Genomic DNA, 17,690 nt, shown 5'->3' with positions numbered 1-17,690 from the left:
CTTTCCACTGAACAAACAAACTGAAGTGACACGAACTCAATATAATTCACTAATTAGACTTCAGTGATTTCATTTCTCAGGATAAAATTTGAGTTTATACACCGTTTTATCACAAAGGCGGTCTATAAATACCGCAGGTATCAGAAGCTTGCAGCACTGTTGCTATGGAGCAGAAACCTGAGGAGCTCTAAACTGCAGCAGCAACATTTCTGCAGCTTATATTAAACCAGAGAGCGCTTGATTATGGCAAAGGTTGTGCAGGAATGAAACCCCATTCCTACACAACAGAGATCACAAGTTACGGAAAGTTTTACACCGAATTTCTGAATCAGTTGCAGAGTAAGTCTGCGATCACCTCGGGAGTATTTGAATGTTTCAAGGATTAAAGAGCAAATGTCTGACAGATTTAGCAAAGCTGCTTCATGCAGCAGACTCGATGACTGCAGCTGAGTTTTATGGTCTGCATGAGGGGCTGATGGGACGGCAGCAGCTCAGGAGGCTTCACTAAAACCTGAAAAGTGCGTCTGAGCTCTCTACGCTGCTGGAGATGATTTTTAAAACTGATGGTTTAAATGTAAAAACTCAGAACTTATTTTCTGTCTCTCCATGGAAGTTTTTATTTAAAACATTTTTATGTTTTATTATCCGATGTTACCCCTGTCCCTTAAAATAAAAGATTTACTGATTAAACTTTAGCTTTAATAACATAAAGCTACATATTTTTTAAAATTTAATCAGTAATACTTTTATAACAAATTTATGTCAGATCATCATTTTGTGGTTAATGTCAATTTGTCATAACAAAGACATTTTGAAGAATGTCCACTTTGTATTAAAAGTGTCATGATTTACTGAATGACACTTTATGACAACAGTCATAAATATTCATGAAGACTTACTCATGTTTATGACGGTGTTATGTCATGTTTATGACAGGTGTTATGTCATGTTTATGACGGTGTCATGCCATGTTTATGACAGGTGTTATGACATGTTTATGACAGGTGTTATGACATGTTTATGACAGGTGTTATGTCATGTTTATGTCAGCTGTTATGACATGTTTATGACAGGTGTTATGTCATGTTTATGTCAGCTGTTATGTCATGTTTATGACAGGTGTTATGTCATGTTTATGACAGGTGTTATGTCATGTTTATGTCAGCTGTTATGACATGTTTATGACAGGTGTTATGACATGTTTATGACAGGTGTTATGTCATGTTTATGTCAGCTGTTATGTCATGTTTATGACAGGTGTTATGTCATGTTTATGACAGGTGTTATGTCATGTTTATGACAGGTGTTATGTCATGTTTATGACGGTGTAATATCATGTTTATGTCAGCTGTTATGTCATGTTTATGACAGGTGTTATGTCATGTTTATGACAGTTGTCATGACATGTTTATGACAGGTGTTATGTCATGTTTATGACGGTGTTATATCATGTTTATGTCAGCTGTTATGTCATGTTTATGACAGGTGTTATGTCATGTTTATGACAGGTGTCATGACATGTTTATGACAGGTGTTATGTCATGTTTATGATGGTGTCATGTCATGTTTATGACGGTGTCATGTCATGTTTATGACGGTGTCATGTCATGTTTATGACGATGTCATGACATGTTTATGACGATGTCATGTCATGTTTATGACGATGTCATGTCATGTTTATGACGGTGTCATGTCATGTTTATGACGATGTCATGTCATGTTTATGACGATGTCATGTCATGTTTATGACGATGTCATGTCATGTTTATGACAGGGTCATGTCATGTTTATGACGATGTCATGTCATGTTTATGACAGGTGTCATGTCATGTTTATGACGATGTCATGTCATGTTTATGACAGGGTCATGTCATGTTTATGACGATGTCATGTCATGTTTATGACAGGTGTCATGTCATGTTTATGACGATGTCATGTCATGTTTATGACAGGTGTCATGTCATGTTTATGACGATGTCATGACATGTTTATGACGGTGTCATGTCATGTTTATGACGGTGTCATGTCATGTTTATGACGGTGTCATGTCATGTTTATGACGATGTCATGTCATGTTTATGACGATGTCATGTCATGTTTATGACAGGGTCATGTCATGTTTATGACGATGTCATGTCATGTTTATGACAGGGTCATGTCATGTTTATGACGATGTCATGTCATGTTTATGACAGGTGTCATGTCATGTTTATGACGATGTCATGTCATGTTTATGACAGGTGTCATGACAGTCTTATTCACAACCCGTCAAATAAAGTGTTACCAATAAATGTAACATTATGTAGATAAGGAGTGGGAACATTGATGAGTTTATACTTCCACCCACTCTATTAAATATGTACAACACAAGTTTTGAAATTATGCTCCTTGCTGTATATGCTTCTATACATATTCAAAAAATAAACAACCTTTTTTTTTAACAAAACTCTTTTGTTTATCTTGTTAATACTTAGATTTTTTTCTCTCTTTTATTTATTTATTTTTTGCATAAATGTATTTCTAACCACTTCAATTATAAAGAAAATGTTTCCACGAAAATGTCAAGGTTCATTTCACTTGAAGAGCTTTTATATTTCAGACTCACTTGTTGAAAAGAAGTTGTCATCACTTTGATTTTGCCACATAAAATTATACATTTTTCTTTTTTTTTCTTTCTACCAAAATCTCTGATTAGTAGTCTTTGACCCAATGGGTGGTTTGTCATTTTGGTTTTAGGAAAACGGTAATTTATTCAGGTTAATTCTGCAGTTAAATAGAAAATATATTTGTTAAAGGTTTTGATTTTAAGTCGTGTCATAGATGAAGTGAAAATCTATCGTGAAACAAAGAAAATGAACACAAGGAAGACAAATTTCTAAGATTATTATTCCTGCTTTGTCTCGACTATCATAAAAACCTTTTTTAAGTGTTTGAATAAAAAAGATCTTGACCGTCTCCATTCAGTTTAGAAAGCTGCTGCGAGGCCAAACACACTAAAGAGACACATTTCTCCAGCTTTACTCCCTTTATATGTCAGAATTAGTTTTAAATTCGACTCTTTTCTATTCGAGCCGTGCGGGGTCAAGGTTCTGCCTCCGTCTCTGACCCTCTGGAGATCTTCCAGTCAAAAGGTGTTAATGGTTCCACCAACACATTTTAAGGCAGAGGGAATAAATCCTCCATGATCTTGGAAAGATTTACTCCCATCTTTGCGCTGCTATGTTTCTTTTAGAAAGGAGTCAAATAATTATTTATTCAGACTGGATTTTACGCTGTTATTAATATTTGACTTAATGTTTTTAACCTTTGGGATTTTTTCTGTAAACCACTTTGTATTTTTTAGCCTCCTGTGAAAGATGCTATATGAATAGAGTTTATTTACTTACTCACTAGAAGAGGAGGAAGTCAAGAGAAAAGAGAGCAGCAGCCTGAAGACCTCACAGACCAGCACCCTGTCAGGAGATTTAAAGGAGCAGTGTTATGTAAAATCAACTGTTTTCAGCTTTACATCATGTCATAATGCTATTTTGATTCTCTTCTAACCTTTAAACACAACTCAAAACTCATCTGTTCAAGTTAGCTTTCTCACTTTAATTTGTTTTAGTCATTTCGTGGTTTTGTGTCTTTATAGCCATTTTCTTTACCGTTTTAATTTGTGTTTTTAATATTGTAAAGTGTCTTTGGGTGTTTTGAAAGACATCAAATAAAATGCGTTATTATTACTATTATTATTATTTGCTCAAAAACATACCTGTAGTGTTTCTTTGATTCTTTCATGCCAGGTTTGAGAAGTCCTTTAATCTCCATGGCAACTAGCCAGCTGTGGGTAGACCTAGCTCCGCCTTCGAGGCGCAGCTCCTCCTCAGAGCTGAAGTTCCCCACTCTGCTCCTTCAGACTAGTCAGTAGCAATTAGCAAACAGCTGGTGGAACAGCACATCAGTTGAGCTCATTGTAGCATATTTCTCAGTAAAAACGCTGTTAATGGAGGAGCGACGTTGTGATGACCTCCTGAAGGCAGTGTTAGAACTAGTAAGAGTTTAAAGAGACAGAGGCCCAATTTCAAGGTGATAAACCACAAAGTAAAATTTCTTTTAAGTAATATTTTATATATAAAGCCTTTCATAACAACTGAAGTTGTTATAAAAAGTAGCATAGCTACTCAATAATGCTGTAAAATGTCGGTATGTGTCTGGAAAGCACATAATATCGCCCCTTTAAGATTAGTCTCTCCGTAATTCACCACAGTTCTCTTTTAGAGAAATGTGGCTCCATGCATTTTTTGCACTATTACTGTAATAGAGTCAAAGGGGCCTTGGTATCCATCTTACACTGTGGACAGGTCATTAGTTAATCAGAAGGCCAATAAAGACCGAACAAAAACATTTAAACTTGTACTCACCAGCCCTGTTTAGTCCGCTTTCATCCAACTCAAGTTCGTTTGCCGGTTTGTCTGGGGACAAATGTGGATTTTACTCTGATACGACCAAAAAAGTGACGTCTGCTGCGGTTTGAATGCATATTTCGTTGCAAGCGGATCGGGGACCGCTCCAAAAGCAGGAAGCGGATTATAGTGCAGGGCATTCTGGGAAAATACAACCAAAACAAGCGCTAGCGGTAGAAATAGCTTGTTGTCTTTTACCGACAAAAAAGGAGAAATCGTGCCGCTAAAATCTGACGCTACTCCATTTTTGTTTACATTTTATGAAGAAGGAAGTTGCGCTGGTCTTCCTCAGAGGTTTTTTGTGTCGTTACCTTCGATCGTTCTTGGTGCAGCGCCCCCACAGGCGAGAAGGGGAACAGGTTTTTCTAAGGGATTGGTTGGTTTTACACTGAAAATGTAACAAATGTTGCAATTTGTTCCCCAAATGACTCGACTATACCGGACTGTCAGGTGTGAAAACACCCTTAGTCGATGAAGGAAACTGAAAAACTCAATTATGAACAGGAAGAACTTGCAGTTAAAGGCCCAAGGATCCCCTTTACCTCCAAATCACCGCTGGTTCAGCTCCTCTACCATCCTCCATTCATATTATTCTTCAGGCAAAACTAGATCAGGTTTTATCAGGACCGGAGACAAAGCCCAAACCTTCACCTATTTCCAAGCTACATGAAACCAACATGATTCATAATCAACACATTGTCAGTTTGTGGCCTTCATCAGAGTTATCAATTCAGGAATTATTGTTTTGGGGGTTTGATTTCCTCCCAGAATTCAAAACATTAGTGTTGAGTTTGGTGGCGATAGACACTGAATTGCCCGTAAATGTGTGTCCTTGTCTGTTTTATTTTAACTATCTCTGTGTGAAACATTGACGTTGGAAACAGGCTAATTTTACAGAGACGACTCAGAGTGATCCACTCAATCCAGATGAGTGTAAACACACACATTTCTGCTTGCTTGTTTGGAGCACAGGATTAGATTCTTTCATGTGGGGTCTCTCAGTGTGAGACAGTCTCGACTGTGGCCCTCCGGGACAGAAGTAGTTCACCTCATGGGGATCGGAGAGCGCTCAGCGGGAGATTGTGAGCATAATTAAGGCATCTTTGGCTCATTAGGAGCGAGGAGGCATGACCCCTTCTGTCCACAGGACTAACAGCTGAGGAGCACGGATGGTGGCAACGATCTCTGCTTTAAAGCTGCAGTTTGTAACTTTTTTTTAAGTGTTTTTTTTTTACATATTTGTTAAATCTATCACCATGCCATAACAGTTTGTTATAAGACAGATAATATGTGAAAAACTCAAGCTTCTCCACCTCCTCCCTGAGCTGCTATTGCCGTCTGAAGTAATGCACCAGACCAAAAACAACCAATCAGAGCCAGGAGGAGGGGCTTAGCGCTGTCAATCATCTTTGTGAACACAGCGGTCAATGTGCTAATGGCGGAGAAACAACTTACCATTACAGAAAAACCATTTATCTGCCGTCATCAATGACCATGCTAAATAGCATTAGCATTCCGGATGCTGGCATTGCATAGAGTTTTTTTGTGAATTTTTGTCAATAAAATTCACATTTTATTGACATAAAATCTTTATTCACATATAAAGATGTCAGCAAGGAAAACATGTTGCTGTTTAACTTGTATTATAGTTATTTTTTATCAATTTAATTCACTTCAAGATAAGTACTTTTAGCTTTAACTTGTTTTGCTTGTAAAATGTTGTGGCATTTTTGTGAACAAACTAAAGAGTTAGGAATCTCTTCATTGCAGTTTGATAAACTAGGGGCCCCGAACAGCATCACAAAGCTAGAGACGGCCCTGCATCCTACCTTCATAACTCTATTAATCATCAGTGATGTTTGTTAGCTCAGTAATTTCAGTGTCGCAACCCAATAACCACATTTGTAGTTCATAACATTCACATGAAACAGCTGTGCAATAAAATTTGACACAAATAATCAAACTGCGTTTTGAAACAGTTTATTTCATTTAGTTTGGATAACATCAACCCAACGGTACCATGTTAACCCAAACTGGGTCAATAAACCTTAGTGTGTTACCACAATGTGTTACTTATAGCTTAGCTTCATGTTTTCAGGTTACAAAAAAAAAAAACAGGAACTTCAGCAGAGTCTCTCAGATTCTAAATCTGTGATCACTTTTCACATTAGAAATAAACATGTACATCTGCAAACTAACAGATACAGATAGCACAAATAAACTGGAGACATAAAACCTCTCTTTAAAAAGTTACTGATTAATTTAAATTCATTAAAGCAACACAGAAATCTGAATGTCTGCTAAAGTGCTTGTACTTTCTGAGACAGAACAACCAACTTGGAGATTTATCACAATTTCAGCTTTTTAACGACAGAAAATGGTCTAAGAGAGATTGTTTTCTACAGACCTGATAATTTCACTGCCTATACTTACTACCTTGTAATATTTAAAATCTCACACAAATTGCCTCTCTGATGTAAAAAACAAAGTTGTGTTCTTAAGCTTTACAGTTGCGGCCCTCTGTGTTACGAAATTCGCAGATGTCTTGACCTCAAAATTCCTCAAAAAGTTGCAACCAGGAAGTTCTTGCAACACCTTTTGGGGAAGTAGTCATTTGAGCAGGAGAATCTGTGTCCTGCACTGCAAAAACATCAAATCTTACCAAGCATTTTGGTCTAGTTTCTAGTGTCAAAATCTTAGTACACTTGAAATAAGACAACCAACCAACTTACAGGTAACTTATCAGCAAGGTACAGGAATTTGCTTTAAGTCAATAATTCCTTGATAATGCTATAAGTACTAGTTATAAGTGAAATAATCTGCTTTTGGAAAAATACATTTTTCAATATTATAACCCAGATATTTAGGATTCGTCTGTTAAAGCTTTGTTTCACATGCATAAACTTATAATATAGGAAATGTGTTGTTCCACTGGCAGATTATTGCACTTATAACCACTTTTATGTCAATATTAAGAAGTTATTGAACTAAGGGGGCATTATTATGCCTTTCCAGGCACATAGTCCTATTTTATAGCATAATCAAGTAACTATTCTACTTCCAGTTATTATAAAAATGCTAAAATGTGACTTAGAAATTTCACTTCATAATTTAACGCCTTGAAATTGGGCCTCTGTCTCTTTAAACCTTCCTGCTCTTTCTGAAACTCCATCACAACGTCGCGTGTTTTTACTAGCATTACGCTAAGACGTAGCTCATATAATGAGCTCAGTAGATGTGGAATTTCAACAGGTATTTGCTAATTGCTGCTGGCTAGTCTGAAGGATTTCCGTGTGGAGAAAGCTTAGAAACTTAGAAACTGCAGCTCTGAGGAGGAGTTGCGTCTCGAAGGCGGAGCTAGGTCCACCCAGTTGTTTTGCCCAGTTGAATGGTTGTCATGGAGATTAAAGGATTTCTCAAACATGCCTGAAAAAAACAAAACAACACTTCCAGATATGTTTGTGATGAGGGAATGACATTATAACATGATGTAAAGCTGAAAAAAGTTGATTTTTCAAAATGCTGCTGCTTTAAATCAAACTGCTCCATCTCACTGAAAAGTTTTGTTTTGTTTTATTTCAAGCGTAACAAGATATTTGCACTAGAAGCTAGGCTAAAAATACTCTGTAAGATTTGATGTTTTTACACTGCTCTTGCATGTGAAACAAGAAATCTTGAATATTTGGATCTTAAAGCTACTCTTTGAGATTAAAGCAGGTGCAGCAATGCAGCTTGGGGAGCCTGTAGTTCAGCTTGTATGCAGGCCAGTCCTGAGTGAAGAGACAACATGGAACCAAATGATGAAATCAAATGAAATAGCATGGAAAGGCCTTCGTTCTTCACTCCGCTCCCTTCCGCATATAATCCGTCTGTTGGACAGACACAAAAACAGGTTGGAGCTCCGTGCTTCTTGCAGCTGACGGCGTGGAGAGCGACTGATCACCCAGTCGAGGTGGGGCTTCTTGGCCCAGCGCGCGGCCGTCTGAGTCAGGATGGAGCGATGAGGATGGGGCATCCCACTCACCCTCTGCACGGCCGGAGACACTGCTGCTCTGCTGTCATGGAAACAGCAGCAGTCACCACCACCAGCATGGGCCCATGATGCTCACACACACACACACACACACACACACACACACACACACACACACACACACACACACACGCACACACACACACACACACGCACGCACGCACACGCACACACACACACACACACACACACAGGGAGCAAAATGAGATATTCTAAGTGTGCTGCTTCTTCCTCAAACATCTGCACACATTGAAGCAAAAGCAAAACGCCTCAGTGGCTGCTGAAGCCTTTAACATGCGAGACAAACAGAAAACACACGACGCCGCTCTGATTCGTCTTTCTGACTGGGACACAAGCTCCACAGGTGATAATTCACGACTCATATGTGCTGGTTTTTATTCATAAATCAAGGTGTAAACTCCTCATGAGGATCAACAATACTGATTTATAACAACTGTCCCACACAGAGTCTTGCAGAAATATTTTAAATCTTACACATTTTGTCCTTTATCAGGTAATTTACAGGGATTTTATATGACAAACTAACACAAATGTGTAGAATTAAAGAATGGATAGAAAATGAAAATGGTTTTAAAAATCGTAGAGTGAGACATGGTGGTGGCAGACTGATGCTAAGGGATGTTTTCCTTCAGTTTTAGGAGCAGGGAATCTTAATCAGAGTTGATAGAAAGATAGTTGAGCAATAAAACCAGTTAGTAAAGATTTCAGACTCCAAACGTTCAGTCAGTCTTATAATGGAATGATTTAGATAAATATATATACACACTGCTCAAAAAAATAAAGGGAACACTCAAATAACACATCCTAGATCTGAATGAAAGAAATATTCTCATTCAATACTTTGTTATGTACAAAGTTGAATGTGCTGACAACAAAATCACACAAAAATCATCAATGGAAATCAAATTTATTAACCAATGCAGGCCTGGATTTGGAGCCACACACAAAATTAAAGTGAAATAACACTACACGCTGATCCAACTTTAATGTAATGTCCTTAAAACAAGTCAAAATGAGGCTCAGTATTGTGTGTGGCCTCCACGTGCCTGTATGACCTCCCTACAACGCCTGGGCATGCTCCTGATGAGGTGGCGGATGGTCTCCTGAGGGATCTCCTCCCAGACCTGGACTAAAGCATCCGCCAACTCCTGGACAGTCTGTGGTGCAACGTGACGTTGGTGGATGGAGCGAGACATGATGTCCCAGATGTGCTCAATCGGATTCAGGTCTGGGGAACGGGCTGGCCAGTCCATAGCTTCAATGCCTTCATCTTGCAGGAACTGCTGACACACTCCAGCCACATGAGGTCTAGCATTGTCCTGCATTAGGAGGAACCCAGGTCCAACCGCACCAGCATATGGTCTCACAAGGGGTCTGAGGATCTCACCTCGGTACCTAATGGCAGTCAGGCTACCTCTGGTGAGCACATGGAGGGCTGTGCGGCCCTCCAAAGAAATGCCACCCCACACCATTACTGACCCACTGCCAAACCGGTCATGCTGAAGGATGTTGCAGGCAGTAAACCGCTCTCCACGGCGTCTCCAGACTCTGTCACATGTGCTCAGTGTGAACCTGCTTTCATCTGTGAAGAGCACAAGGCGCCAGTGGCGAATTTGCCAATCCTGGTGTTCTCTGGCAAATGCCAAGCGTCCTGCACGGTGTTGGGCTGTGAGCACAACCCCCATCTGTGGACGTCGGGCCCTCATACCATCCTCATGGAGTCGGTTTCTAACCGTTTGTGCAGACACATGCACATTTGTGGCCTGCTGGAGGTCATTTTGCAGGGCTCTGGCAGTGCTCCTCCTGTTCCTTCTTGCACAAAGGCGGAGGTAGCGGTCCTGCTGCTGGGTTGTTGCCGTCCTACGGCCTCCTCCACGTCTCCTGGTGTACTGGCCTGTCTCCTGGTAGCGCCTCCAGCCTCTGGACACTACGCTGACAGACACAGCAAACCTTCTTGCCACAGCTCGCATTGATGTGCCATCCTGGATGAGCTGCACTACCTGAGCCACTTGTGTGGGTTGTGGAGTCCGTCTCATGATACCACGAGTGTGAAAGCACCACCAACATTCAAAACTGACCAAAACATCAGCCAGACAGCATAGGTACTGATAAGTGGTCTGTGGTCCCAACTGCAGAACCACCCCCTTATTGAGTGTGTCTTGCTAATTGCCAATAATTTCCACCTGTTGTCTATTCCATTTGCACAACAGCAGGTGAAATTGATTGTCAATCAGTGTTGCTTCCTAAGTGGACAGTTTGATTTCACAGAAGTTTGATTCACTTGGAGTTATATTGTGTTGTTTAAGTGTTCCCTTTATTTTTTTGAGCAGTGTATATATATTTATGTGTTTCAATGGCCCAGTCAAAGTCCAGAATTAATTTCAATCGAGAATCTTGCATAGTTTAAAAAGCGATGTGCACAAACAGGGGTGGATTTACAAGGAAAAACTGGGCTGGAGCCAGTTTTGGTGCCTTATCAACTGCAAAAAAATATTCTGTTAATCAAATTACATTACGTTTGCAGTCATAAATATCAGCAGGTACGAACTGATGCATGGTAGGTTTAATATGGCTGTCACTCAACAGCTCCATGTTGCTTCCATAGAAATCTACCATAACTTCATAACTGTAAAATACTTGAATATTGTTTGTATTCAGAAAAATCCCAAAATATAAAAGGGACAGTACGAAGTGTTTTCCAGGCTCAAAGCGCCATTTAATAGCAAATAAAATAACTATGTTACCATCAGGTTTTATAAAAATGCTGTATATTTCAACCATAACATAAAAGAAATCTGATTTTGCTATTTGAAGGCTTTTAATTGTCTCTTTAAAATCCTCCTATACTCTTTCTGACACTCCACTTCAGCAATCATTTCAACATTTCTCCACTAAGCTGTTCTGAGGAGCGTTGGACTGAGAAATAGTTCATATGATGAGCTCAGCAGATGTGCAAATCCACCAGGTGTTTGCTAATTGCTGCTGCCGCTAGTCTGGAGGAGCTGTGTGGAAAAGGCTGTCAGAGGAGATTAAAGGATTTCTGAAACATGCATGAAAGAATCAAGGCAACACTTCAGGTATGTTTATGATTACAACATAATGTCAAGCTTAAAAAGTTGATTTGATCATAATACTACCCCTTTTAGACAACTCATCTGATATCGGCCTATGACTTTCACGTGAAGTGCAAGGTTTGAAAAACATGCAAAAAACAAAAAAAAAAGTCTTTGGGTCCCCAAAATTGGGAGTCCTGGGATGGTGACCTGTTAAAGTCTGTCCCAGTTCATAAACAATCTCGTCCCCCGCAGAGTTTATCACTGTAGGCCTTTAATGCTCAGGTCCGATTTTTTGTGAAATCCTATTTTGTTTTGCATGGCTCTGGATTTCCAAATATATGAGACTTGTATGTGATCTCCTAACGCGAACTGCAAACAACCTAAAAGTGTCCCATATGTGCAGGAGAGGACGCAAGACCATCACAAGCAGCAAGCGGGTTCAGTGTTTGAGGAAGTAAACCTGAATGCTAACAGTGGAGCTCATCTTGCGATTTTAAAGTTGTTGCCATTATTGTCCACAATTGTTTGTTGTTTTTATTCCTGCTTTGTGTGTCTGGATGCAGAAAAGTGACGTTTGTCGAGTATCAATGACGTTCAGGTCAGATGAATTTGACCTCACAGGTGACATTTGAAAAGATCAATTAAGTTTCAGATTTAGAACCACATATCCAGGTGGGCTGGGTCGCATGTGTAAAAATCTCACCTGTGTTTTTCAGATTGTCATGAAAAGACCAGGTACCGGACGCATAAGGACAAAAAACTGGATTTGGGTCAGTTCAGGCTGCAGAGTGAACATAGGCTGCACCCAGGCCAGCAGGAAATGCAATCTAACTGAGCTCGATTTGTTCTGAGAGGAGGAACTGGCAAAAACAATCCATCTCTGCGTGTGCAGGGCCGACATATAACCCAGCAGAAGGCGGCTAAATTAAAACTATGCATCATTTTCAGAGTTGGTCGATCACATAAAAAAGTACTTTAAGTTTGAGGTTGTAATATGACAAAATGTGTATAAAGTTACCGTGGTGTGAATGTTACCATGACTTCTGCCACACTTTCATAAATGAGTGTTTTTCACCGGATGATTTCTTCCACCTGCCCATGTCTCGAAATCGGACATTTTCCTCCGCGCCTCCATAACGCTGCCTTTTCCTGCAAATTAGCCAATAGTAGAGGTCTGCGTGTGCTTTCCTGCGTGTTAGCGGGGATCCGCCAGCAGCGCAGCGCAGATCCCATTCAAACAGGTGTGAGGAGCAGAGACGGTCCCAGGTGGCGCATGTTGGTCGGATACGTGGCTGCAGCCTGGAGCCCGCAGGAGCAACGGCGTGAGCATCTTCGGCGCTTTTCTGAGGGCTGAGCAAGCCGCATCCGAAAATAGTGTTGGCTGTTAGAAAGTAGGTCGATAGGAACTGAAAGCGACGGTTGTTTCCACGCTTTTGTCTCTGTTCTTTGTTGTTTAGCGAGAGGACTGTGGTCTCTCTCTTTTTTCTTCTTCTTCTTCTTCACAGCCCACCCTTGTGTGTGTGGAGCCTTTTTACGCACAGGTGGGAGAAACCCGCTCTGCGTGTAGGACAGCCCCCCCTCCTCTTCTCTCTCTGCTCCTCAGCGGATGATATGAGGAAGTGACATTTTTTTTTAACCGCTGCGGTTCGGGACAGCTCGGCTGCTCTGCAAACAGGTGTTCCGCTTCTCCGGGTCACTTTTCACCACGAAGCGTCCCAGAACCTGAAGGGAGGCTTCTGGGTTCGGGACAGCCGCGGGTTTAGGGGGGGTGGGGGGAATAAAAAAAGCCAGAAGAAGTCAGCTCTTTATTAGCCTGGGCTGCCTGATCGGGCTCAGACGGAGAGAGAGAGAGGAGAGAGAGAGAGGAGAGAGGGGAGCGATGGCAACGAAAAAGGCGTGCGTGGATGCGCCCAAGAGGAGCCGGAGTCCGGTCGTGCTGGAGGCTGAGATGTTCCGAGAATTTCAGGACTGGTGTCTCCGAACTTACGGGGACTCCGGCAAGACAAAGACCGTCACCCGGCGAAAATACAACAAAATCATGCAAACACTGTTGCAGAACGACGAGCCGGACGGGGTGTACGTGGACAACAGCCACATCAACGCCAAATTCAAATTTTGGGTGAAGTCCAAAGGCTTCCAGGTCGGAACCAACGTTCTGGGGGAGCACAACAAGAAGGGAGCGCCGGGGAAGCCCGTCCTTTACGTCCCGGTCAAGTCAACGGTAAACTGTATTTTTTTTGTGTGTGTGCATGTTTGCGTTGCATGTGTGTGCGTGTGTGTGCGTGTGCTAGTGTGTGTGTGTGTGTGTCACGAACTGTCCCGCTGTAAGTAGTTGCCATGATGCGGGCTGTGCCCACGCACCCGATAAAGGGGAATAAAAACGACAACTTGTGTCGCTTTTGTGGTCCTGATGAATCGCCACTTTGTCCATATCCCAACCAGAACAGCCCCGCACACTCTCCACTCTCATCCCTTGCTGCCATAGCAACGCCGGTGCCTCCTGGCGATGGCAATTGCAAAAAAGAGAAAAAAAAGAAAAAGGTAGGCCATCATGAGCGCCAGCGAGGTTGAAGTCCTGTCAGCAGCAGGCTTCAGAGAGGGAGAAAATTGATTATTTAATTATAAATGTTTATTTCTGCTGGTGTCTCGTGCAGCCCGGTGTGGTGCGCGCGCACGTGGATGCAGCGGCATGTCGGTGGGTCTGCCAGGGTGCACTCCAAGTGTCTACACGGGCTGTAACGCCACTTTATGGACTGTGAACATTTCGCTTTAAACGTCTGGCTTTCATCCGGTGACGCGCTGTCCCGTCCAAACCCGGAGCTCGTGTTTTTTATTTTTCATTTATCTGCTTAATAAAAAGCGACGATGTGATCCACAAACTGTCACGCATGAGACGTTGTTTTTTTTTTTTTTTTTTTTTTTTTTTTAGAGGATGTGATGCTGTGTACAGCGTTGCGTTGTCACCCCGCACCTCATTGTCCTGGGCAGGATGCGGCTCGGCTCGGCAACTCGTTGCTCTGGCAACACCTGTGTGCAACCCAGGACAGCCTGGCGCTGCCGCATTTTATTATCTGGGCCACATTCCGACATCATGAAACGCGTCCCGTCATGTTTTTTTTTATTAAAGGTTTCTTGCGCGTAAATTGGTGACCACGTGAATGGAGAGCGGGGATGGTGTGTGTGTGTGTGTGTGGGGGGGGAACAAAAGGCTCTGCTCGGGACTGAGAGCGACCCACGCCCACAGTTGGTGCTCAGACTTGGTGATAGGTGGTGATGCTCCTGTCGGGTCACATCCGTCCCGCTGTGCGGCTGCGCGGAGCGTGAAGGGTTAAATCACAAGAAAGCTAAACATGTTCTTGACGGACTGTCATCCGGTGGTTTGGGGTGAGAGGGGGGCCGCCGCTGTGCCATCCGACAGACAACCACCATTTTAAATATGGGCGCCTTCGGGGATCCAGCCATCGTTTTGTGTTAACAAACCGGACCGGATACTGGCCCGGATTAGAGACAGAGCCGTTTGATTCGAGCTCGGCGGCGCTGATCCCCTCCACAGGTGTTTTACCTGTGTGAATGGACGATTGAGATTTGGGCCAACCGCCTTCGCTAAACTCCTCTAATCTCTGCAGGATATTGTGTTTCCCTGTGGGCAGGTGTGCAGGTGCAGATGGCGCCTCAAACGTGTTGTTGATTAGCTTTTTGTTGTTGTGTTTTTATCTTTCCTGATCTAAAATCCTGCCTGACATACATACATAAACCAGAGACCAATCACATTGATGTTATGTATAAAAAAATCAATGTGTATTTTGACATTTTTCACATTTTATCACGTTGAAAACCACGGATTTCCCCCCGATTTTTAGTAGTTAACCGACACAAGCAGTTGTAAAGTAAAACAGAAAAGATTCGGGATTTTATTTTAAAGTGTTGCATTATTTATAGATATAGCAAAAAAAGATTTGGACATATAGATGAGTTCAAACTCATTTTTATTTTGTACCCAATTCAAGATTATGAACGTTCTTAAAGAGTCGAATTAATTGATCAAACCTTTTAACAAACTGTAAAAAAATATTATCACATAGCTGCGTTTTGATAAGTGCTTCTTAAAATTAAATAAGATTTAAAATCCTTTCACACTTATCAGGATTTTAAGATTGTTTTTGTGATTTTTTTATTTTAAAATTACAGATGTGGAGGTGCTATAATTTAGAATTACATTAAAGGAGTTTAGCAATATTAGCGCCTATGTGACTTTGTGTAACTGGCCATATCGATCAGTGATCGATAACTGGAAAACAATGAAGTCTGAGGCTAAAGTAAGAAATACTGCCACCTACAGGTGGGAGTTGCAGTCACTTAAACCCAATGTTTTTGACCATTTTTGCGGAAAATTTGCGTTTAAGTCACAGGTATAATAGCGCGAAAAATGCGGGAATCTGTTGATGTTGCTTGAATTTCCATGATCACAAAAAACCACATTTATATCAAATTGATTGATTGTAATTTGACGTCTGGAGATCTGACACCCGGGCCTTGAGTTGTGATCTAGGGATTTAATATATTTTTAACTAATAGCTCAAGCTCAGTCAGATTCGTGTTTTAGTTTTGAGACTTTGACTGGACCATTTAACTCATAATATCTATTGATCAACGTCATTTCATAACTTCTGAACAGATTTTCTTCCAGTATTGATTTGTAATTAGCTCAGTCCATCTTCCCATCAATCATAATCAGCTTCCCTGTCCCTGCTGAAGAAAAACCTCCCCACAGCATGATGCTACCACCACCATGTGCCTTATGGACGAGATGCTTTACTAGATCATCGGCCAATAAAAGTTCAGTTGTGGTCTCGTTTAGGGAACTTGTACCGTTTATCATTGCACCAAAAACTAAATGTAGTGTCTGGATGGTTACTTTTCCTATTTTATCCACTGCTGATCACAGTAGAGGAGAAATAGATGCCAGTATCTTTAAAAATATGATTAAATGCAGTTATTATGTGCTGTTTGTTCTCTGCACCTGTTGCCAAAAACGTTTTAGCATTATCACAATTATATTTTGAAAATATAGTGATAAATATTGTACAATATTTACCGTCTCTTTGCTGACTTTAGGCAATCTTGCCGGATTACCAGAAAGCCCAGATTAGTATTATAATATAGATTAGTATATTATTATTATTATTATTATTATTATTATTATTATTATTATTATTATTATTATTATTATTATTATTATTATAGGACTAATAATTGTCCTTCTGACAGATTCTCCCACTCTGAAGTTACACTTGCAGCTCACAAAATATGATGCTGCCACCACCGTGGAGATCATTTTTGCTCTCATCAGAAGAGCTGCTGGCAGGAGATGAAATGTTTACACGATAGAAAATCTTGTAATCTGTCATCCTTAGAACAAAACTGGCCCGATTAGAGGCAGAAGAAAGCCAGAAGTCTGCTTGGCTGATCGGCTCATCTCTAATGAGAATAGATCATAAAATCACAATAAAGGCGTTAAAACTGAGATCATAGTCAATAAAAAGAAATACATAAGGTAAGAAGAAGGAAAAAATCTATGTTTAATTTAAATACTTGGTATACAAGCTAATTAATTAAAGCGATAAACTAAACAAAATGGTATCTAAATGGTAAATGGAAACAAGTCCGAGTTCTTGCCAGAAATTAGGTAGATAATTACTCAAAATGAGGTTAAATTAAGAACAGATAAAGTTAATTACTAAAAGTCTGCTCAAAGCCAAACTTTTAATAAAGTCTGACTGATATTTAAGACATATGTTTTAAATATCAGTGTTTTCCTTTAAAATCTGCAGCAGATATCTTTTATGAAAAGGAAACTACACATCTGTATTTTGATGACATATATATATAACATATTTATTCATGTTCTGATAGTATAATATGAGACAGATAATTTGTGAAAAGATTGATTTCCTCCACCTCCTCCCTGACCTACGATTGAAATTAATGCTTCAAACAAAATCAACCTATCAGAGCCAGGAGGCGGGTCTTAGCACTGTCAATCACTCATGTACTCAGTGTGCTCATGGTGGAAAAACAACTTTCAGTGACAGAAAAACCATTCACTGATGGTTATGCTAACTAGTGTTAGCAAGGGGT

General features: G+C 40.6%; 1 protein-coding gene across 2 annotated transcripts in view; it reads left to right on the top strand.

The window, feature by feature from the left end:
- Positions 1-13,330: 13,330 nt before the first annotated feature.
- LOC102216568 (nucleolar protein 4-like) overlaps positions 13,331-17,690 on the top strand; it is a 42,260-nt gene continuing 37,900 nt past the window's right edge. Inside the window, exon 1 of one of the 2 annotated variants that reach the window (XM_023340641.1) lies at positions 13,331-13,773. In XM_023340641.1, the coding sequence (XP_023196409.1) occupies positions 13,432-13,773 (342 nt within the window). In that variant the 5' untranslated portion in view covers positions 13,331-13,431. The remainder of the gene's footprint in view (positions 13,774-17,690) is intronic. The other variant, XM_023340644.1, reaches the window with a different exon arrangement.

The sequence above is a fragment of the Xiphophorus maculatus genome, chromosome 1 (assembly GCF_002775205.1).
Source record: "Xiphophorus maculatus strain JP 163 A chromosome 1, X_maculatus-5.0-male, whole genome shotgun sequence".
NCBI lineage: Eukaryota > Metazoa > Chordata > Actinopteri > Cyprinodontiformes > Poeciliidae > Xiphophorus > Xiphophorus maculatus.
Note: the sequence above shows the minus strand (reverse complement) of the source record. Positions and strands in the feature narration are given on the sequence as shown.